The following is a 22692-nucleotide window of genomic DNA, read 5'->3' as shown; positions in this document are numbered from 1 at the left end:
AAGACTTTAGGTCGTTGCTCAAGGTCACGTTATAGTATTGCTGCATAGCAAGTTGCCCCTGAAATGATGGCTCCAACAGACGTGTGCTCCCTGGGGATCCTGTGGGGCCGAGTCAGGGGAGCCGGGTGGCCGGCCCAGCTCGGGTTTCTTGAGAAGTGGGACTGTGGCCCCTGTGGATGTCGGCCTTTGGGACTCCTTTTGAGATGGCGCGTGCTAGTGGCTGGCAGCTGGCCGGAGGCGTCCTCCCTTCCACAGAGCCTCCGCTCTGCCGCCCGGGGTCGCGTGGCAGGGACTCTCCCGGTGCACAGTGGGAGAAGAGGAGCCTCGCCTCTGGGGCCAGCTCCCCAGCCATCTGACACGGCGGATTCGGGGTTTGAATCCAGGCTGTGACACCAGGCACTCACTGGCGATCCGGGGTTCTTCCGGTGCGACAAACTGGAACCCACAAACAGTGCCAGAAGGTGGGGGGCGAAGGCGGCTGACGCCGTGCCTGCAGCCCCCGCTCCTCAGCAGGCCCGAAGCCACCGCTGACTCAAACGAAGGTGAGGACGGAAAGGGCTTCTCCTGGGCTCTTGTTTACATTTCCAAACTTGTAAATCTTGTGTGCGTCTTCACTGCTTTTTGTCCTGCCGATTGTGTGATTTTTGGACATCAACCCATTCACATCCGGGCACTTTCTTATTAAAAACAAACCATCACCTACTCCGATTTCATAAACAGCACACACGGGGCGAAGCCAAAGTCAGTGTGAAACGATTCACGCGTCCTTGAGAAACATTAAAACAATCATCACTGACAAGGCTGAAATTCAAGATACATTTTCCTGCCCTCTCTGCATAAATCATGCTTGTTTTGGGGCTGGGAAGGTGGCTCAGTGGTAGAGTGCTTGCCTTACATGCATGAGGCCCTGGGTTCGATTCCCCAGCACCACATAAGCAAAAAAAAAAGCCGGAAGTGGCGCTGTAGCTCAAGTGGTACAGTGCTAGCCTTGAGTTGAAGAGCTGAGGGACAGCACCCAGGCCCAGAGTTCAGGCCCCACGACCCCCCCCACAAAAAAAAAAGAAATCATGCTTGTTTTCTGCAAGCCCGAGTTTGTCAGGACTGTCCATGCCCGTAATTCATCCCGGGTGCTCCAGGCTCCCCTCACAGACGCGACGAAGCCGTTCCAGCTGCAAAAGGTAAAGACTTTAGAATGCTTCATGCGAGGCGATTAGAACAGAGACACGGAAATCTCAATTAACCTTCTAATCTGTGGGCCAGAAGGAGAGGCTCTGAGTTACAAGGAAAACAAGGTTCACTTCCTGCACACCCCATCAAGTGGATGACAGAATCCGGGGCAGGATGAGTGATAGTAACAGGAGAAAGCAAAAGGTTGTGTGGTTCATTTCTGACAAGTCTGGGACCCAGCCATGTGGGCATGAGACAGGACCCGGGAATGCCTCTCCAGCCACTTGTAAAATAACCTTTGCATCTCCTAATGGTCACTTCTACATGAGAGGCACTGGTAAAGAGACATGACAGAACCACCTCCACCGACAACAACGCAGCTGGGGAACGGGGGTGCATTGGGATGGGGGTGCATTGGGATGGGGGTGCATTGGGATGGGGGTGCATTGGGATGGGGGTGCATTGGGATGGGGGTGCATTGGGATGGGGGTGCATTGGAACGGGGGTGCATTGGGATGGCTCCCTGCAGGCTGAGTACCCCACCAGGAGCACAGCCAAAAGAAACCCCAGCCACACGTCGACCTCATTGTGCTGATATTTCATAGTGCACCACGTTGTGCACTTTAAATATGCACAGTTTTGTTCATCCTTTGCGCCTCAATAAAGCCCAAACAATGGAATTGCCCGCTTGGGTCCCTGAACCCCTGTCACCCCAGGCCTGAGTGCTTCCTGCTCCCTGCCCGGTACTCTGGACTTTCCTGTCTGCCGTGGCCGTCAGTGGCCACTAAGATCCTGGCAGAGCGGCGAGAGGCAGGTGCTCTGCAGACCCCCGCTCTGCTGGGGTGATGCCAGGAGTCCCCAAAACTCCTCCTGTCTCCACATGGAAGCCACTGAAGAACAATCAAAATTCTCTACCTCGTGATAAATGGACTATTTTGACAGGAATTCCCCTCCATCTGCAGGCAGTGTGGCTGACTCTTGCTTGTGTCCAGTGTTCTGATGTTACAAGCTCCCTGGGGCCCAGAGAGTGTCATTTCTTTGGAGCACAGTCTAACACCAGGCATCCAGGGGAAGAAAGCAATCTGTACCGGAGGCGGCCAGAAGGGTCCTCCTCTTCTTACTCCAGGAGACATGTCACCTGGTCCCACTGTAACACAACATAGATTAGCTCCTCATCCCAGAAGAGTCCAGGCACAATCTATTGGCACAATATGCTTTGTCATTTCTTTTACCACTGAATTTTCAGACTGTCATTAAGCACACGAGACAAGATATGGTTCTGTTTGGATGGAGACATCTGCTGAGAATCCAACGAGGAGTATGAGCTGGACTGAAATACTGTCTGTGCAGCATAGTGTGTGTCTGCACAAGCAGCTGGAGCCCAGGATTGTTCAATCACAGCCTGCACACCTGCACACCTGCGTGCTTGCACACACCTGCACACCTCACACGCACACACCTGCATATCTGTACACATGGTGGGGGATTGTTGGGTCTTCGTCCATTCCGCGGAAGACGGACGAGGTCCGAGGAAAGGTAAATGCGCCGTTGGCCCGTTCCCCAGCCTCCCTCAGCCCAGGAGACAGTCAGACACAGCAGGGAGTCAAGTCAAGCAGGAACTCATTTATTATCACACAGCAAGCATTTTTAAAGCAAAAAACCCGCGCGGCATAAAAGGGGAGGAAAAGGAACCAACCAATCACTGTAGAGGTCACCTCTCATGCGCCTAAGCGCTGTCCACGAGCTGTTCACACACTGACGTCACTTTGCCTGATCGTGGTTTTAACGTAAGCAACTCGGCTCTGCCCACTCAACTTCCTCTCAGCGCCATCTTTGCTGCCCATGTGTCCCCCAGGGGATGAGCAGGCTCTAAACTCCAAGCTATGTTAGGTGGCCTGTGGGGACAACGATGCTGGAAATGAGTTTTTTCTGAGGTTTCTGTGGTGATACACATCTGCAGTTGGCAGATTTTTGTGACTGATTTATGTTACAAGAATATTTGCAAGGGATAGACTTCTTGAGCCAACCATTAAAATATAATTAAAATTATGTTTTAAAATATAATTCTGTCAGCATTCCTACAGTATACAATTAGATAACACAGTTTGATGCTACTATGTTTTGGTTTTCTGGGAAAGGTTTGGGTTTTATTTTTTAATTGTTATTACAAAGGTGATGTAAAAAGGGTAATAGTTACCTAAGATAGGTAGAGGGTACATTTCTCTTTGGACAGTGTCACCATTTCCCTTACTCTCTCTGTTTTCTCCTCTTGTCCTCACCCACAAGTTGTATAGTTCATTTTCAACATGGTGTCTCGTGAACACCACTGCTACATTTGTTCACCCTTCACCCCTCCATTTCCAAGATGCTTAGGTTTACGTGTTGGGTTCACTGACAGTTTGGGAGTCAGAATGATTTCTTTTCTTTGTTTGGCTGGTTTTTTGTTTTGGTTTGGTTTGTTTTGCCTGTACTTGGGTTTGAACTCAGGCCTCACACTTGCTCAGCTAACTTGCTTCTTCAGCTAACACTCTATCACTGAGCCATTCCTCCTGTTCAGCTTTTTGTTGGTTATTTTGAAAATAAACTGTGATCCTCTACATCTCAGCCTCCTGAGTAGCTAGCATTTCAGGTGGGAGCCTCCATGCCCATCTTCTTTTATATGCTTTGTATCAAATTACCAGGTAGAGAGGATTGATTAAACACATTTTGGGGGGAAAATAACAAATGATGGAGACAGCCTCATGGAGAAGGTGTCATGGAGAAGGTGTCATGGAGAAGTGTCATGGAGAAGGTGTCATGGAGAAGGTGTCATGGAGAAGTGTCATGGAGAAGTGTCATGGAGAAGGTCTCATGGAGAAGGTGTCATGGAGAAGGTGTCATGGAGAGGGATCATGGAGAAGGTGTCATGGAGAAGGTCTCATAGAGAAGGTGTCATGGAGAAGGTGTCATGGAGAGGGATCATGGAGAAGGTGTCATGGAGAAGGTGTCATGGAGAAGGTGTCATGGAGAAGGTGTCATGGAGAAGGTCTCATGAAGAAGTGTCATGGAGAAGTGTCATGGAGAAGGTCTCATGGAGAAGTGTCATGGAGAAGTGTCATGGAGAGGGATCATGGAGAAGGTGTCATGGAGAAGTGTCATGGAGAAGGTGTCATGGAGAAGGTGTCATGGAGAGGGATCATGGAGAAAGCCTTATGGAGCAGTTCTCCTAGAGAAGGCTTTGTAGAGCAGAAGCCATGCAGGAGTTCTTGTGGTAATGTCCTCGTGAAGGAACCCGGGGCAATCTTCTAAGATGCCTCTGAGGTGGCTTGTGCAGGCATGAACCCTCTTCTCAGGTTCGTGGGGTCTCTTGAGTGTTTTGGTTCTCCTCTAAGGTGACAAGGATGAGACAATTCTAATGAGTCACCTCTCCGTCCTGAAAGAGGACATTTACGCTGTGGACTCTGTGTAATCAAAGAGATTTAATTTGGGACTTTGCATTTTTCTAGTGTTAACTTTCTGACTAGCGTAGGGTTAGGAAAGCTTTGCATTTCTATATTGTTTATATCTTCTATTGAATCTCAATTTCCCCTTCCTCCAGCTGTGTTACAAAGCCTAGGGCAAATTAGCGATCTGTAGTTGGCATCCAGCTCCTCAACACCATTGTTTGACGAGTTTTGTCCTCCCTGAAATGTATTGTTTCTACCTGATTTCTCTCCCCCTTGTCCTTAGGAGACTGTGTGTGCAGCTGAGGGGGACGTGGTAAGGCAGGCCGTGGGGTCCAGCTGGAGGAAGTGGGTCACCCGTGGTGCGTTGTTGGTGACTGGATCTTGCCTTGGCTCCTCTCATATCCCTTTCCCTGCCACAGCCTCCCTCCAGCATGGATTGACACCTCTGAGACCATGAGCTGGAATCCACCTTGCCTTCTTAGCTGTTTCTGTGGGCTGTTGTGTCTCAGCAACACAGTCTGACTGATACAATCAGATGCCCCTGTCCACTCATCTGTAGCCCTCATTCCCATCTGGGAAGCAGGTGTCTGTTCACCTCTTTCTCAGGCCTCTTTCTCTCTCATTCAAGATTGAGCACAGATCACAGTTTCATGGTCAATGTCTGGGATCGTCTGGGGTCAAACAGATTATTTTCTCTTATAGAAAGATGTTCTTGTATTATTTTCTCCTTCACATTCTAGTTCTCTGAAAGTTGCTCTGTGCTTTTGGTTTGATCAATAAAGTATAGATTAAATTTTTGAGGTTTCTTCTCCACCTGTTAATATTGCACCATCTGTTCCTTGCTTCTTGCATAAAGCAAGAGAAAGCAAAACAGAAAGCCTCCAATGATTCTAGACTAAATTGTTGTGGCCCTAAGAGCAGATAAGAAGAATACAACATAGGATTTATGAATTCCCAAAGACAAAATGCAGATAAGGAGGCCCCCTTGGGGCCTAGACCCTAGGGCTCTGCCTGTGCTCTGCAGGTCAGTCCATACATGCTGTCAGGGAGGGCTGGGCAGAGCAGGGGACTGGGAAGCCCTGGACAAGCCATGGCAGAACCCAAGGAACAAGCTGCCCTCTGCCGAGAGGCCAGGATACTGTCCCTAGTCAGCTGCAAGTGAAGTCTCTCAATGAGGGCCACAGCCAAAGCTGGGGGTGGTAGATGTACACACAGTGGGATTGTAGAAGTGCATACAGTGGGATTGTAGATGTACACACTGGGGTTGTAGAAGGGCATATACAGAGTGGTGTTGCGGATGTACACACACTGGAGTTGTAGAAGTACACACAGTGGGGTTGTAGATGTACACACAGTGGGACTGTAGAAGTACACACAGTGAAATTGTAGATGTACACACAGTGGGGTTGTAGAAGGGCACACATGGTGTTGTAGAAGTGCACACATGGTGTTGTAGAAGTGCACACATGGTGTTGTAGAAGTACACACAGTGGGGTTGTAGAAGTGGACACATGGTGTTGTAGAAGTGCACACTGGGGTTGTAGAAATGCACACAGTAGGGTTGTAGACGTGCACACAGTGTGGTTGTAGAAGTGTACACACTGGGGTTGTAGAAGTGCACACAGTGGGGTTGTAGATGTATACACACTGGGGTTGTAGAAGTGCACACATGGTGTTGTAGAAGTACACATGGTGTTGTAGAAGTGCACACATGGTGTTGTAGAAGTGCACACATGGTGTTGTAGAAGTACACACAGTAGGGTTGTAGAAGTACACACATGGTGTTGTAGATGTACACACAGTGGGGTTGTAGAAGTATGCCTGCTCGAATAGAAGACAGAAAACAAAGGAAACATCCCCAAATGACAAGGAAGACCTGTGAAATCCTTGGGGAGCAGACACACTTGAACTCAGCTCCTCCAGCCTCAAGGTCTAAGCTGGACTTCACCTCAGAGGTTTGGGATCAGGCTCCACACCAAGCCTGCCCGTCGGCTGCGGCTCAGACCCCACACTGGACTAGAACGGGACCGTCCTGTCGTAGGGCCCCTCTGTGCACACGGCTCACCCTCTGCTCCCGTTTCCATCCAGGGCCAATGGAAATGTCCGTCCATCCAGAAGTGGACGTCCGAAATAGACTCGCTCAGCAGAGGCGGCAACTGAAAGCAGCACAGTGTCCGGGCCACGGGTGACAGAGTGGGTGACAGGGTGGAATGTGGCCAGCCGTCCCGGCCTGCAGGGCTCCTGGGCCCCAAGAGAGCGGCGGGGGGCAGCGGGGGCGGGGCTGGGCCCAGAGTCACATCCACGCCAAGAAGAAGCGCTGTGGGAAGGGGCTGACCAGCGCCTGGGGCCGGGGCTGCGCGGGGAGGGAGCCGCCCCCTCTCAGCTGCTCACTGCAGGTGGGCACGAGGGGGGCTATGAACCAGAAAAGCATTCGTGTCCGCGTCTGTGAGTTACGCCGGAGCCACAGAGCTGGTGCCATCGGTGCACACCCGTGGTCTGCCCTGTGCGCCTACGCACTCTGAGCCTTCCCCTTCCCCTCCCGTGGCCCACGCAGCCTTCCCCTTCCCCTTCCCCTCCCGTGCCCCACGCAGCCTTCCCCTTCCTCTCCCGTGCCCCACGCAGCCTTCCCCTTCCTCTCCCGTGCCCCACGCAGCCTTCCCCTTCCCCTTCCCCTCCCGTGCCCCACGCAGCCTTCCCCTTCCCCTCCCGTGCCCCACGCAGCCTTCCCCTTCTCCTTCCCCTCCCGTGCCCCACGCAGCCTTCCCCTTCCCCTTCCCCTCCCGTGCCCCACGCAGCCTTCCCCTTCCCCTTCCCCTCCCGTGCCCCACGCAGCCTTCCCCTTCCCCTCCCGTGCCCCACGCAGCCTTCCCCTTCCCCTCCCGTGGCCCACGCAGCCTTCCCCTTCCCCTTCCCCTCCCATGGCCCACATAGCCTTCCCCTTCCCCTTCCCCTCCCATGGCCCACGCAGCCTTCCCCTTCCCCTTCCCCTCCCATGGCCCACGCAGCCTTCCCCTTCCCCTCCCGTGGCCCACGCAGCCTTCCCCTTCCCCTTCCCCTCCCGTGGCCCACGCAGCCTTCCCCTTCCCCTTCCCCTCCCGTGCCCCACGCAGCCTTCCCCTTCCCCTCCTGTGGCCCACGCAGCTTTCCCCTTCCCCTCCTGTGCCCCACGCAGCCTTCCCCTTCCCCTTCCCCTCCCGTGGCCCACGCAGCCTTCCCCTTCCCCTTCCCCTCCCGTGCCCCACGCAGCCTTCCCCTTCCCCTTCCCCTCCCGTGGCCCACGCAGCCTTCTCCTTCCCCTCCCGTGCCCCACGCAGCCTTCCCCTTCCCCTCCCGTGGCCCACGCAGCCTTCTCCTTCCCCTCCCGTGCCCCACGCAGCCTTCCCCTTCCCCTTCCCCTCCCGTGGCCCACGCAGCCTTCCCCTTCCCCTTCCCCTCCCGTGGCCCACGCAGCCTTCCCCTTCCCCTCCCGTGGCCCACGCAGCCTTCCCCTTCCCCTCCCGTGCCCCACGCAGCCTTCCCCTTCCCCTCCCGTGGCCCACACAGCCTTCCCCTTCCCCTCCCGTGGCCCACACAGCCTTCCCCTTCCCCTCCCGTGGCCCACGCAGCCTTCCCCTTCCCCTCCCGTGCCCCATGCAGCCTTCCCCTTCCCCTCCCGTGGCCCACGCAGCATTCCCCTTCCCCTCCCGTGGCCCACGCAGCCTTCCCCTTCCCCTCCCGTGGCCCACACAGCCTTCCCCTTCCCCTTCCCCTCCCATGCCCCACACAGCCTTCCCCTTCCTCTCCCGTGCCCCACGCAGCCTTCCCCTTCCCCTCCTGTGGCCCACGCAGCCTTCCCCTTCCCCTCCCGTGGCCCACGCAGCCTTCCCCTTCCCCTCCCGTGGCCCATGCAGCCTTCCCCTTCCCCTTCCCCTCCCGTGGCCCACGCAGCCTTCCCCTTCCCCTTCCCCTCCCGTGGCCCACGCAGCCTTCCCCTTCCTCTCCTGTGGCCCACGGTCGTCCGCACATGGCTGGCCAGCGGGGGTCTGTCCTCACTCGGAGCAAGCCCGGGCCAAGCACTCGGACGACATCACCGTAGAACGAACGAGAAACAGTCCTCCCATCAAGACCGAATTTACGGAAACTACTTGTGTCTTCCCGGTGAGAAGACAAGCTCTGATTTTCAGGATGAAAGCTCTAGATGTTTCTGTTGCCAGGGGAGACATATAGGGGACTAGGGGCCCCCCGGGCGGCTCCCCAGGAAGCTCTAAGCACCCCAGCCTCTCTTCCCCTCCCCACCACATGGCACGGCACAGAAGGGCCACCGCACAGAGCTGAGCAGAGCCTCTGACCCAGGCCATGGCGCGGCCTGTGGCCACGTACTCCCCACGGTGACCATCCCGTGCACGGAGGCCAGAAAGACCAGGGAGAGCGAGGCGCGGCGGGGCAGGAGGCTGTGGTCCGCCTTTAGCTTCGCTGTGGGCCCAGGTGGCGTGTCGGCCCTTTCCAGCCAAGGCAGCTTCTAGACTCCGGCTTGGCGCCGCCCGGGCTGTCGGGAGGAGTTGGCATCGTGATGTGTGATGCTTGGCTGGCGCCCACCGAAGGTGAGCGCAGGGGCTTCCTGCTCTAACCAGCAGGTGGCCGGAGCGCTTCTCCCAGCTGATGGCAACATCAAACAGACCCCAGGGCCTGACAGGCCGGACTCTCTCGGAGAGGAGAGGATTCAGGCTGTCTGGCTGCTGAGCCCGTCTGTGCTCAGTAGACCCGAGTCCGACAAACGCTGGAGGTGATCGCATCCCCATCAGCACGGTGCGTGAAATGTGCGGCACAGCCCAGGTCTAGAAACGCTGGAGGAGACCGTCGGCTAACCTTTCTGTGAACAGCCAGTTCTCAAACAAGCAACACCGTGAGCCCAGCACCCAAAGGACTGGGGACCAGAGAGGGTATCAGTGAGCCGAGGACTTGGGTGCTGTTGCCCCTGGGGAATTTCTACCTCAGGGAGCTAGTAATGACGGCAGAAACCCTAATGTAAAGATGAGCCCTGGTAGGGCTCCCCAGAGCCCAAGAGCCATGGAAAACAGGCTGTGCCCCTTTCCAGGGGCCCCAGCGTGGGGGCACCTCCCCTTAAAGCTGCTCTGGTAGGCCTGTGCTCGTCCACTTCTGGAGTTCCTGCTTTACTGATATCCTGGCCTACAGAGTGCTGTATGGACAGGACGCCTCTGACCCTGCAAAAGGGAAGAGGGAGCCCGCCTTCCCCCAGTGGCCAAGCCGCTGGCCAGGCCACTGTGGGGAAAGGCGTACGTAGGCTGACGGTTGAAGCAGCAAACAACCCACAGCGATCACTCTCAGGTCAGTGGGGACTGGGAGTGTTTAGAAAAAAGCCTCAAACGTGAAAATGGGCGACCGTGGCTGCAGGGCCTGGGCGGGCCGGGGCTCCCTCGCTCTCGCCACCCGCACACGCCAACTATTGATGAGGACATTTTACAACTCCGTAGCAGATGTTACCCGGGAGGAAATTGATGCAATACAAGTGATTCTCTTTCTCATCACAATGCAAATGAATTTTGTCTGGTGGAAATGCAAATGACATGTCTCTGGCAGAACAGATAACCGCAAAGTTCAGGGTTTCGTCCTATAAAACAATAAACCGTCTTGTATCGAGTTTGGCAATCTTACCGACTTTACATCTTTCAGTAACTACAAATACTTCATCCCGTTCTATACTCTGTTGAATGACAATTAACATAATTCTTTCCTCTCATTAATGGTTTAAGTAAATCTTTGTCACACACCCATTGGTATTTGTAAGAGAAAAGCTCTGGTGATCTCCATATTGTTTAAGGGAGATGCACACTAGTAACACAACTTTGCTAAGCTCAATCTTCTTACTACTTCCAAAGAACAAATACAGACACACAGCTGCAGAGCAGGGCAACAATTTAAAGCAAACCAGAAAATGATCAAAATCAAACAGGCAGGGAGGGGTATTCAAAGAAAATGCCAGGATAACAGATAAAGTATAATGTAAGATTATGGGAAGATCCCCAAATTCCAGAATTTTGTTTTTAATGTGAAATGTCTACACTGACCAATGAAGAGACAGAAACTCTCAGATATGACGAAGAAAGAGACCCAGGGCTATGGATGGGTTGAGAAAGATGGGGGGGGGAGGTTGGGAAGGGTGACGTCCATCAGGAAGCATTGCACTTACAGCCAATGTGTGGAACTGAGACTACTGTGTACAACTACTTAAGGATGATGATGATGATGATGATATGAAGACTAAGAAGGAGAAGCCTAGTATGGTGATCTAAGAGGTATTTAAACGACTCTTTGCTCAAATACTGACTTGGGCTGGTGAATTCATTAAAAGCAGGGAAGGCACCCAGCTTCCCTTTGCCGCTGTCAGTAGAAACTGTTGTGAATTCTGAACTTTGGTTTAAAATCCCCAGGTTAAGAGAGTGTGATGTGGCCCTCTCGGGTGCTGTTGGGTGGTGGCAGTGAGTGGAGTATCTACCAGTACATCCCACCAGACTGGATGGCTGCTTACAAAGCCAGCTTACAAAGTCACCAGCACGCCAAACGCAAACGCAGGAACACACCAGGAGAGCCCTCCAGCACCAGCAGGCCCCTCTCGTAACAGTGAGCCTCGAAAGACACAGATATCTTTCAGCTGGAAAAAAAAGAAGAAGAAAAGGAGAAGAGTGACCATATTCAGTGGGGGGACCCTGCGGCTTCTTTCTACAGTGGATTTCAATGGGCAGTTACAGTGAATTAAATAAAGCTACCAGAGCCGAGAACCATGACGTGAGGTATTCAATGGGAGTTTTGAGTCTGAGCAGTGTCAGGATTAAAGGGCTCACGGGCCTGGATGGGGCGTTCACTGCTGTGCTGAGGGGAGGGGGGGGCGTTCACTGCCATGCCCCTGGGGGGGGGGGTGGACGGGGCGTTCACTGCTGTGCTCCTGGGGGGGGTGGACGGGGCGTTCACTGCTGTGCTGAGGGGGATGGGGTGTTCACTGCCGTGCTGAGGGGGATGGGGCGTTCACTGCCGTGCTGAGGGGGATGGGGCGTTCACTGCCGTGCTGGGGGGGGGATGGGGTGTTCACTGCCGTGCTGGGGGGGACCAGTGTAGAATCACAGAAGCTGGCCTTCTGTGAGAGGTCTTCCTGAGTCAGAATAAGGTAGACTTGACCGGGCACCCGGGGTGCAAAACTGACCCAAGGCTCCGCCTGGCAGAGGGCTGAGCCCCAGCTCCCGCTCTGCCCTGAGCTCAACACTCTTCTGGGTTGAACTGGAAGTCACCTGGTCCCTCAGCACCCCGAAGGCCAAGCGGCCCGTCCTCATCAACCAACCCCCCGTGGGCGTGGCCCTCTCCACCCAGCTGGATTCAAGACTGGCCTCACCTCAGCAGAATTCAAGAGCTGGAGTCACTCTCGGGGCGGGAGGGGCCACGTCCAGGGTTGAACTCGCTGGTCTGGAGCCCTGTGTCATAGTGACCCAACTCACCAGAGTCCAGAGTCCAGATGTGGGGCCTGCGGGGGGGGGGGGGGGCGGGGCACAGCAGAGTCCAGATGTGGGGCCTGCGGGGGGGGGCACAGCAGAGTCCAGATGTGGGGCCTGCGGGGGCGGGGCACAGCAGAGTCCAGATGTGGGGCCTGCGGGGGGGGGGGCGGGGGGCGGGGCACAGCAGAGTCCAGATGTGGGGCCTGCGGGGGGGGTGGGCGGGGGGGGGCACAGCAGAGTCCAGATGTGGGGCCTGCGGGGGGGGGGGCGGGGCACAGCAGAGTCCAGATGTGGGGCCTGCGGGGGGGCGGGGGGGGCACAGCAGAGTCCAGATGTGGGGCCTGCGGGGGGGGGGGCACAGCAGAGTCCAGATGTGGGGCCTGCGGGGGGGGGCACAGCAGAGTCCAGATGTGGGGCCTGCGGGGGGGCGGGGCACAGCAGGGTCCAGATGTGGGGCCTGCGGGGGGGGGCGGGGCACAGCAGAGTCCAGATGTGGGGCCTGCGGGGGGGGGGCACAGCAGAGTCCAGATGTGGGGCCTGCGGGGGGGCACAGCAGAGTCCAGATGTGGGGCCTGCGGGGGGGCGGGGCACAGCAGAGTCCAGATGTGGGGCCTGCGGGGGGGGTGGGCGGGGGGGGGCACAGCAGAGTCCAGATGTGGGGCCTGCGGGGGGGGGGGCGGGGCACAGCAGAGTCCAGATGTGGGGCCTGCGGGGGGGCGGGGGGGGCACAGCAGAGTCCAGATGTGGGGCCTGCGGGGGGGGCACAGCAGAGTCCAGATGTGGGGCCTGCGGGGGGGGGCACAGCAGAGTCCAGATGTGGGGCCTGCGGGGGGGGCGGGGCACAGCAGAGTCCAGATGTGGGGCCTGCGGGGGGGGGGCACAGCAGGGTCCAGATGTGGGGCCTGCGGGGGGGGGCACAGCAGAGTCCAGATGTGGGGCCTGCGGGGGGGGGCACAGCAGAGTCCAGATGTGGGGCCTGCAGGGGGGGGCACAGCAGAGTCCAGATGTGGGGCCTGCGGGGGGGGGGCACAGCAGAGTCCAGATGTGGGGCCTGCAGGGGGGGGCCGGGGCACAGCAGAGTCCAGATGTGGGGCCTGCGGGGGGGGGGGAGCGGGGCACAGCAGAGTCCAGATGTGGGGCCTGTGGGGGGGGGGCACAGCAGAGTCCAGATGTGGGGCCTGCGGGGGGGGGCACAGCAGAGTCCAGATGTGGGGCCTGCGGGGGGGGGGGGCACAGCAGAGTCCAGATGTGGGGCCTGCGGGGGGGGGGGGGGACGGGGCACAGCAGGGTCCAGATGTGGGGCCTGCGGGGGGGGGGGCACAGCAGGGTCCAGATGTGGGGCCTGCGGGGGGGGGGCACAGCAGGGTCCAGATGTGGGGCCTGCGGGGGGGGGGGCACAGCAGGGTCCAGATGTGGGGCCTGCGGGGGGGGGGCACAGCAGGGGCCCCTCCCCTCCTTTCCTGTTCCTGAAACAGCTGCAGGCCAGCAGCTTCTTCCTTGGTCAAAAGACACCTGCAATCTGCACACATTTCATTAATAAGATTCCTGTGCCAGAGAGAGAGAGAGAGACAGAGAGAGAGAGCAGCCAAAAGGCAGCCCCTAAGTTTGGGAGAAAACACTCACTCACACATCTTTCCTTAAGGAAGGGCGAGCCTCGAGGACGGGAGCGCCGCGAGGGCCCTGGGCAGCGGTGCCCCGTCCAGATGGCCCCTCGCCCTGCAGGCGCGCAGTGGGCTGGACCGGTCACTCCTTTCCACCGCTGCTGACACGCTCGCGGAGGTCTGTGTCTGGGCGTTTTTATCTTTACTGGGACTAATTTTAGAGACTGACAGAGATTGCCGGAAGGTTGTGGACAATTTAACCAGCACTGCCCCGCAAAATCCACAGCCCGGTGCCCAGGGGCGCGTTATCCGAACAAAGCGATGCCAGGCTCGGGAGGGGACAGACGTGCTGCCTGGACGGGGCTGCCCGTCACCCCGACACGCAGTCACGCCGTCACCCCGTCACCCCAACACGCCCTCACGCCATCACCCCGTCACCCCGTCACCCCGACACGCAGTCACCCCGTCACCCCGTCACCCCGACACGCCGTCACCCCCGACACACCATCACCCCGTCACCCCGTCACCCCGACACACCGTCACCCCAACACACAGTCACGCCGTCACCCCGTCACCCCGACACGCCCTCACGCCATCACCCCGTCACCCCATCACCCCGACACGCAGTCACCCCGTCACCCCGTCACCCCGACACGCCGTCACCCCGACACGCCATCACCCCGTCACCCCAACACGCCCTCACGCCATCACCCCGTCACCCCGTCACCCCGACACACCGTCACCCCAACACGCAGTCACGCCGTCACACCAACACCCCGACACCCCGTCACCCCGACACGCAGTCACACCGTCACCCTGTCACCCCGACACGCAGTCACACCGTCACCCCATCACCCCGACACGCCGTCACCCCAACACGCCATCACCCTGTCACCCCGTCACCCCGACACGCAGTCACCCCGACACGCCATCACCCCGACACGCCATCACCCCGACACGCATTCACACCGTCACCCCGACACACCGACACGCAGTCACCCCGTCACCCCTTCACCCCAACACGCCATCACCCCGACACGCCGTCACCCTGTCACCTCGTCACCCCGTCACCCCGTCACCTCGTCACCCCGTCACCCCGTCACCCCGTCACCGTCACCCCGTCACCCCACCACCCCGTCACCCCGTCACCCCGTCACCCCGTCACCCCGTCACCCCGTCACCCCGTCACCGTCACCCCGTCACCCCGTCACCCCGTCACCCCGTCACATTGTCACCCCGTCACCCCGTCACCCCGTCACATTGTCACCCCGTCACCCCGTCACCGTCGCCCCGTCACCCCGTCACCCCGTCACCCCGTCACCCTGTCACCCCGTCACCCCGTCACCGTCACCCCCGTCACCCCGTCACATTGTCACCCCCGTCACCCCCGTCACCCCATAACCTCGTCACCCCCGTCACCCCGTCACCCCGTCACCTTGTCACTGGTGCCTGACGCCAGCCCCAGACCTCACTGGGTCTCCAGTCCTGTCCTACGCACAGGGAGCCTGGCCGAGCCCTCCGCGTACCTGCAAGCCGAGTCGCCTGAGGTCCCAAGTGTGGGCTGTGGCAAGGACAGCCTGTTCCTGCCGGCTTGTCACGGTGCGGCGCTGACTACCGGCTTGTCACGGTGCGCTGTTCCGTTCCTGCCAGCTTGGCACGGTGCGGCATTGAAAGCCACCATTACCAGGGCCCTACCACATGCAGGTGCAGACTCCTGGAGAAGCGTGTGTATGTGTGTGCATGTGTGTGCAAGTGTGCGTGCATGTGTATGTGCATATGCAGAAGAGCAGGCCGGGGCAGGACGCTCCCTAGACCACCAGCAGAGCCCCTGAGCGAGGCCAGCGTCATACCTTCCTTCCTGGCAGCCTGACTCCAGCCTGGGGACCGAGGGCCCTGAGTGGCAGACATGGCAGACACACAGGCAGCAGGGGTTTCTCTTCCTCCCACTTAGACATGTCTGTTTGTGGCTGAAGCCCTGGAACCCAATCTAGGACCGAGCGTGGGCAGCTGCGGCTGCCATCTGGCACGCTCTCAGCCTCTGTGAGAGTCGTCCTGTCTTCCCAGCTGCTGGGGTAGGGGCACCCCCCCGCTCCCCCCACACCGTCCCCCTCTTCCCGCGGCATCTCCAGACACACTGTCTCTTTCACTCGACCTGGCTCCCAGCTTGACCGCCGTACAGGGAGGGACACATTGCCGCGCTGCACATCTTCATTCTGCTTGATTCCTGAGGAGGGGCCTGATGCTTGTTGTCTTTCTAAGAGGTTGATAAAAAAAAAAAATCAAATGAAGACATTTTGTGTCATAAAAATAACATTAAATTTCAGCGCCCAAGTCACGTTTCCTGCAGGGCCGACTCCCTGCTTTGTCTCGTGTGGCCAGCATGTGGGTGGGTCACACGGGGCTGGACAGAGCACAGAGGAGCTGCCCAGCTGACCACGTGGCCATGAAGCCCGCATGGCGACCTGGGAAACATGCATGTTAACCCACGAAGTCTGCAGAGCAACCCAGGAAACATGCATGTTAACCCATGAAGTGTGCATGCCAACCCAGGAAGCATGCATGTTAACCCACGAAGTGTGCATGCCGACCCAGGAAACATGCATGTTAATCCACGAGGTCTGCACGCCAACCCAGGAAACATGTATGTTAACCCACGAAGCCTGCACAGCAACCCAGGAAACATGCATGTTAACCCATGAAGCCTGCAAGCTGACCCAGGAAACATGCATGTAACCCACAAAGCATGCACACTGACCCAGGAAACATGCATGTTAACCCACAAAGCCTGCACACTTCCAGGAAACATGCATGTTAACCCATGAAGCCTGCACAGCAACCCAGGAAATATGCATGTTAACCCATGAAGCCTTCAAACTGACCCAGGAAACATGCATGTAACCCACAAAGCATGCACACTGACACAGGAAACATGCATGTTAACCCACAAAGTGTGCACAGCAACCCAGGAAACATACATGTTAACCCATGAAGTGTTCACAGTGACCTAGGAAACATGCATGTTAACCTATGAAGCCTGCACACCAACCCAGGAAACATGCATGTTAACCCACGAAGCGTGCACAGTGACCCAGGAAACATGCATGTTAACCCACGAAGCGTGCACAATGACCCAGGAAATATGCATGTTAACCCACAAAGTGTGTATGCCAACCCAGGAAACATGCATGTTAACCCACAAAGCATGCACAGCAACCCAGGAAACATGCATGTTAACCCATGAAGTGTGCATACTGACCCAGGAAACATGCACATTAACCCACAAAGTGTGTATGCCAACCCAGGAAACATGCATGTTAACCCATGAAGCCTGCATCCTAGCTGGGAAACATGCATGTTAACCCACGAAGTGTGCATACCAACCCATGAAGCATGCATGTTAACCCATGAAGGCTGCATGCTGACCCATGAAGCACACTATTAACCTACACAATATATATTAACCCACAAAATGTACATGCTAACATATAAAGCTTACATGATAGCACATGAGGTGCATATGCTAACCCACAAAGCATACATGCTAATCCACAAAGCATACACACTAACCCACAAAGCGCACACACTAACTCACAAAGCGCACACGCTTACCCACAAAGCACACATGCTGACTCTCTGTGTTTTCAGAGCCATTTTCCACCCCAGCTGGAGCAGGCAGGCTCTCTCTCAGGACAGGCCAGCCCGCTGCTGTGTTCCTTTGGGTGTTTTCCTGTCTGTTTACCATTGTTACTGACTTTCATTATTTGATTTTTCACTTTTTTTTTGTCAGTTGTGGGGCTTGAACTTTGAGCCTGGGCGCTGTCCCTGCGATCTCAAGGCAAATCCTCTACCACTTGAGCCACAGCACCACCTCCGTGTTTCTGGTGGTTTATTGGAGATGAGTCTCACAGACTTTCCTGCCTGGACTGGCTTTGAACTGCAATCCTCAGATCTCATCCCCTCAAGTAGCTAGGATGACAGGTGTGAGCCACCAGCACTTGGCTTCACTTTTTTTTTTTTTTTAAAGAATAATATGTGTTTGCTGTAACAAGTTTGAACATTTAAAGATCAACATAATAAAAATCATTTAGAATAGTTCTGTAGCCATCTTCTGCATTGGTAGAAAGAGTTATATCCTAAGCTCGGATGCATAAGATGCTTATAACCATTGTGTACCACATCACACATGACCTTCTGTGTGTCAGACATGATCACACTGCATGTTACACACAATCACACTGGGTGTATTACATTTGATCGTGCTGTGCATGTCACACAAGATCCCACTGCATATTACATGCCATCACGCTGCGCATGTTAGACGTGACAACACCGTGTCATCGGTGATCACATCACATGTGTTACATTAGGTCACACTGCACGTGTTTGGCTTCACTGTACATGTTGCATATGATCATACTGCCTGGGTTACAACTTATTCAATGTGTTAGAGATGATGACATGGAACGTGTCATGATCACCATGTGTGTTACATTGGATCACAATGCATGTGTTTGGCCACACGGTGCACACTACACATGACCACACTGTTCAGGTTACAATCAGACTGCATGTTAGACGTCATCCCATGTCTAATTACCGCGTGTTTCCCATGACGGCACTGCGTGCTACACACAGTCACACAGGGTGTGTCACGTGTGATCACATGGTACATGTGACAGCGGGGTCATGGGAGGGGGCTGGAGGCCAGGCCTGGTGGCCCCGGGCTGCTTGGACCACCCACCCCCTGGCAGGCCTCTCCCTCTACCCTCACCTCCTAGTCCAGGTTAGCTGCCAAAGCGAGCCGCAGAGCTTACAAAGAACGGAATCCCTATTAGTCTTTTCTGCCTCCTCCTCCCTCTCCTCTTGCCAAGACACACAGAAACTCTGGCCCGCAGAATTCCCACCAACACGCCTTAAAATTCCTGTTGATGTCTCTGCCACTCCCTAAAATTCCAGGCACCAAGCAGCGACCGCCCCTCTCTCCTCTCTCTCTGCTTGAAATTCTTCACTGGCCAGGCTGCGGCCAAGACAGTCTTCCTGTCCCTCCTGCTGCCCTACGCCCACCCAGCCATGCCCCCGGGACCCCCATCGCAGCCCTCCCCACCAGACGCAGCCACGCCCCCAGGACCCCTGTCCCAGCCCTCCCCACCAGACGCAGCCACACCCCCGGGACCCCCGTCCCAGCCCTCCCCACCAGACGCAGCCACACCCCCAGGACCCCCGTCCCAGCCCTCCCCACCAGACGCAGCCACACCCCCGGGACCCCCGTCCCAGCCCTCTCCACCAGACGCAGTGACCCCTTCACCAACTGACCAGACGGTGACGGTTCCCTCCAGTGCTGAACTCCACTCAGCCACGCCCCCAGGACCCCCCATCCCAGCCCTCCCCACCAGACGCAGCCACACCCCCGGGACCCCCGTCCCAGCCCTCTCCACCAGACCCCAGGACCCCCAGTCCCAGCCCTCCCCACCAGACGCAGTGACCCCTCCACCAACTGACCAGACAGTGGGCTCCCTCCAATGCTGAACTCCACCCAGCCACTCCCCTGGGACCCCCAGTCCCAGCCCTCCCCACCAGACACAGTGACCCCTTCACCAATTTACCAGTCGGTGATGGTTCCCTCCAGCGAGAACTCCAGAGGGACCACCCAGACGTGTGAGGAGGCAGAAATGGGGGGTGGGAGGAGAGGATATGGAATAGAAATCACAACAGATTAAAACCATTCAAGAATTAACAAATACTGCCGGGAAGGTGGCTCAGTGGTAGAGTGCTTGCCTACAGTGCATGAAGCCCTGGGTTCCATTCCTCAGAATCAGATACACAGAAAAAGCTGGAAGTGGCACTGTGGCTCAAGTGGTAGAGTGCTAGCCTTGAGCAAAAGAAGCTCAAGGACAGTGCCCAGGCCCTGAGTTTAAGATCCAGACTGGAAGAAGGAGGAGGAGGAGGAGGAGGAGGAGGAGGAGGAGAAGGAGGGAGGAGGAAGAGGAGGAGGAGGAAGAACAGATACACTGAGCTTGATGAAAAGGATCTGTGAGCGGCCAGTGCATGAGGTGTCTGGTGATGACCCAGACGCGCTGTGGACAGCGGGAAGATGGCCCGGTCTTCCCAATGTGCGTGTTTATGGAGCATGAGTTCCACGATGGATGGCTGTGAGATAGTGCCATCCCAAGGTCTGTGGAGTTTCCCTTTAAAAGTAGGAACTCAGCAGATGACACGGTGCACAGGAAATGTCCTCGTCACCTGACTCCTAAGCGCAACCCTCTGCATATCACCTCTATAGAAATAAGAAAGTAAATTTAAAACCAGTGTGAGCTCTTCCCTTAGGGTCCTTGACTGCGGTGATCACAGAGTAAGAATTTCTGGGCGAATCACAGTGGGATTTTATTGAGTAAGTAAGCTAGCAAGCAGCAGACAAAGGCAAAACCGCAACACACTCTATCAGCATGTGGGTGCTGGAGAGGGGAGGCGCACGGCTCTTTGGCGTCAGGGTGTTTATTTGGTAATGGCCGGGTCTGACATGAAGATAGGAGTTCATCTCTGCTTTCAGTCACTCTTGGTGTTAACACACTTCCTACATTTCTGGCTTTTGGTTACCCTTCTGGTTGTTGGCATTTCGGGCCCACCCTTTGGTTACTTTGGGGAGCATTTCTCTCAGGAAGGGACATGTCCTGTTGTCATTCTCTGAAGCAGAGCGCACCTGTGCTTCGAGATAGCATGTTTCTGAGTTGCCTCACCAAGCCTGTTTCCTCAATTTAACTTGTCTCATTTCCCCCTAAAATGCTGTTGGTCCTATACTCTAACGGGAGGTGGAGGATGGACATCTGTATTTGCTCTTAGCTGGAGATGATTGAATTTCCGGCAGTATTTACCATGCCTTGGTCTTCCTCGTCCACCCTCTCACCTGCACAGGCCACAGGTCACGCCTTGGACTTGGGCTGCTCTGGGGCTGGCTCTGGCGTTGGGTTGGCTTTGGTGGGGCAAACCTCCTCACGGCAGTCCCTCAGCCCTGCCACAGCGAGAATGCCCACGAGCTGCTGACGGTGGGGACGGTGGGGACGGTGGAGGGGGCTCACCAGGAGCCAGGCGGGTGCTGTGCTAGAATCCTCACCTTCTGTGGAAAGACAGAGATGTGGCGGCTTCAACATCGCTCCACACGCACACTGCTCCAGAAGATTCCTTCCCTCCGGCGGCTGCCCCGTGCCCCGTACTGAGAATGAACGGCACTGGTGTGTCCTCGGGGCTCTCAGGCCAAGCCTGAGGTGTGGGCAGGAAGCAGCGACGCACCTTGTCCGGTGGCTGTAGTCTGGTGTCTGCGCCCCCACAGGCACACATGGGGGAAGTCGGGGCATCTGGAAGGAGATTAGGACACTGCTGGAAAATGACAGACTAGACACACTCACCTTTACCCCCACAGCACCATTTTAGAAATGCGCTTGCTGCAGACCTCCAGGATCATCTCCCTCAGCTCCCCCTCCCTAGACAGCTGTGGAAGAGATAACCCATGCAACGATGGCCAGACTGCAGACACGCCTGCTGACAACAGCTGCTGCAAACACACACACACACACACACACACACACACACACACACACACACACAGCCCTCCCTATAACTCAAGAGAAGATCCGATCTCCGCACAAAGAGCCCCTTCTCCTGTTCCCGTCCCATGACAAATGACCCCTGCCCCCTGCCCTGCATAACTTAGCTCTCTCTACCTAATAAAATGAGACCTTAGCTGTAAGGAAATCATGCACCATTTCTTCTCCAGCCAGGCTGATGATTGGTTGCCTTTCCCAAGTTGTTCAGTAAAACCTGTTGGGCTGTGAGTTGTCTTTCTTTTCCTTAGCATTTCCTAGCAGACAGCATTCCAGGATCTAAGAAGAGGCTGTATTGTGCTGCCCTGTGAATCTGCGGGCCACGCCCACAGGACGTGACCACGCCCTCCAGGGAGTTCCATTTCTGCTGCTCACGGCCACCTGCTGGTGCGTCTGTAAAGGCAGGGACCTGGGAGCAGGCTGCCATGGCCGCCACGGCCGATGTCAAGGGCCTGTGGCTGGCTGTATTCCTCTCAAGGATGATTTAGCTGAACTCGAAAGGTGTCGAGGCAGATGGAGCACGTGTTGCAGATGGGTTTGGGGCTGGGGCTGCAGCCGTGTGGATAATGAGACCCTCTGGGGTTGGCCTCAGCAGCAGGACGGGCGCTGGTGGTGTTTAGCCTCCTGCGGGCACAGAGGAGCTGCTGGGGTCCGGGCTCACAGGAGCGGGCGGAGGCGGGACATAGCAGGGCAGGCTAAGAAGGCCATACCCGCTTGTCTGCGTGGCCTGAGCACATCCTCACCCCAGCCGAGCCGCAAGGCCAAGAACTCTGTCCCCCCCCCCCCTTCAGAACTGCAAAGGATGTACGGCAGGGGTGTGCAGATGTGTGCGTGCAGGGGCGAGAGTGTGCAGGCGTAGACATGTGTACACAGGCGTGAGCAGGCGTGTGCTGTGGGTCCCACTGAGGCCCAGCCTTGGGGGAGGGCATGAGAACCATCCGCCGCCAGAGCTGAGCCTCAGGCCCGCAAGCAATTTGTGCAGACTTGGATGCTTTCCTTCACCATTCTGAATGAGGTCCTTTCGTCTGTTAACTGACGGAAACAAGTCAAGCTCTGGTGCCACACCTGCAAACCCTGCTGCTCACGGGCTGAGATCCCAGGGTCACAGCTGGAAGCCAGACCAGGCGGAAAAACTCCCCAAACTTGCATTTCCAATTAACGAGCAAAAACCAGAGGTAGAGATGTGGCCCAAGAGGTAGAGTGCCAGCCTTGAGAAAAAACTAAACAGCCAAGCAAGAGCATGAGGCTCTGAGTTCAATGCCCAGTGCTGCAAATAATAATAATAAAAAAATACAATAAAATTAGAGGGAGAGAAAATAATGGGGATAAAAACCTCACAGGACTTCTGCGAATGTGAGCCAAACATGCCAGCAAATGCTTTGTGCAGCCAGGATGCAGAAGCAGTTAGGAAGTGGCAGGGGAT

The 22692-nt window shown here is 56.4% G+C and overlaps 1 protein-coding gene and 1 long non-coding RNA gene across 2 annotated transcripts; one reads left to right on the top strand and one right to left on the bottom strand.

The window, feature by feature from the left end:
* Nucleotides 1-11034: 11034 nt before the first annotated feature.
* On the top strand, nucleotides 11035-19200 carry LOC122116110 (extensin-like). Its single transcript, XM_042689746.1, has 4 exons — nucleotides 11035-11204; nucleotides 13961-15301; nucleotides 15648-15714; nucleotides 18631-19200. The coding sequence occupies exons 1-4, from the start codon at nucleotides 11035-11037 to the stop codon at nucleotides 19198-19200; spliced, it is 2148 nt and encodes a 715-aa protein (XP_042545680.1).
* An 842-nt stretch (nucleotides 19201-20042) lies between these two features.
* Nucleotides 20043-21529, bottom strand: LOC122116125. The gene is made up of 3 exons (XR_006148897.1): nucleotides 21390-21529; nucleotides 20959-21023; nucleotides 20043-20785 (listed from the first exon to the last, which is right to left on the bottom strand). It is a non-coding gene; the product is annotated as an uncharacterized LOC122116125 (long non-coding RNA).
* Between the last annotated feature and the right edge of the window lie 1163 nt (nucleotides 21530-22692).

Source organism: Dipodomys spectabilis, unplaced genomic scaffold (genome assembly GCF_019054845.1).
Source record: "Dipodomys spectabilis isolate Male_0828 unplaced genomic scaffold, ASM1905484v1 ptg000126l, whole genome shotgun sequence".
Taxonomy (NCBI): domain Eukaryota; kingdom Metazoa; phylum Chordata; class Mammalia; order Rodentia; family Heteromyidae; genus Dipodomys; species Dipodomys spectabilis.
Note: the sequence above shows the minus strand (reverse complement) of the source record. Positions and strands in the feature narration are given on the sequence as shown.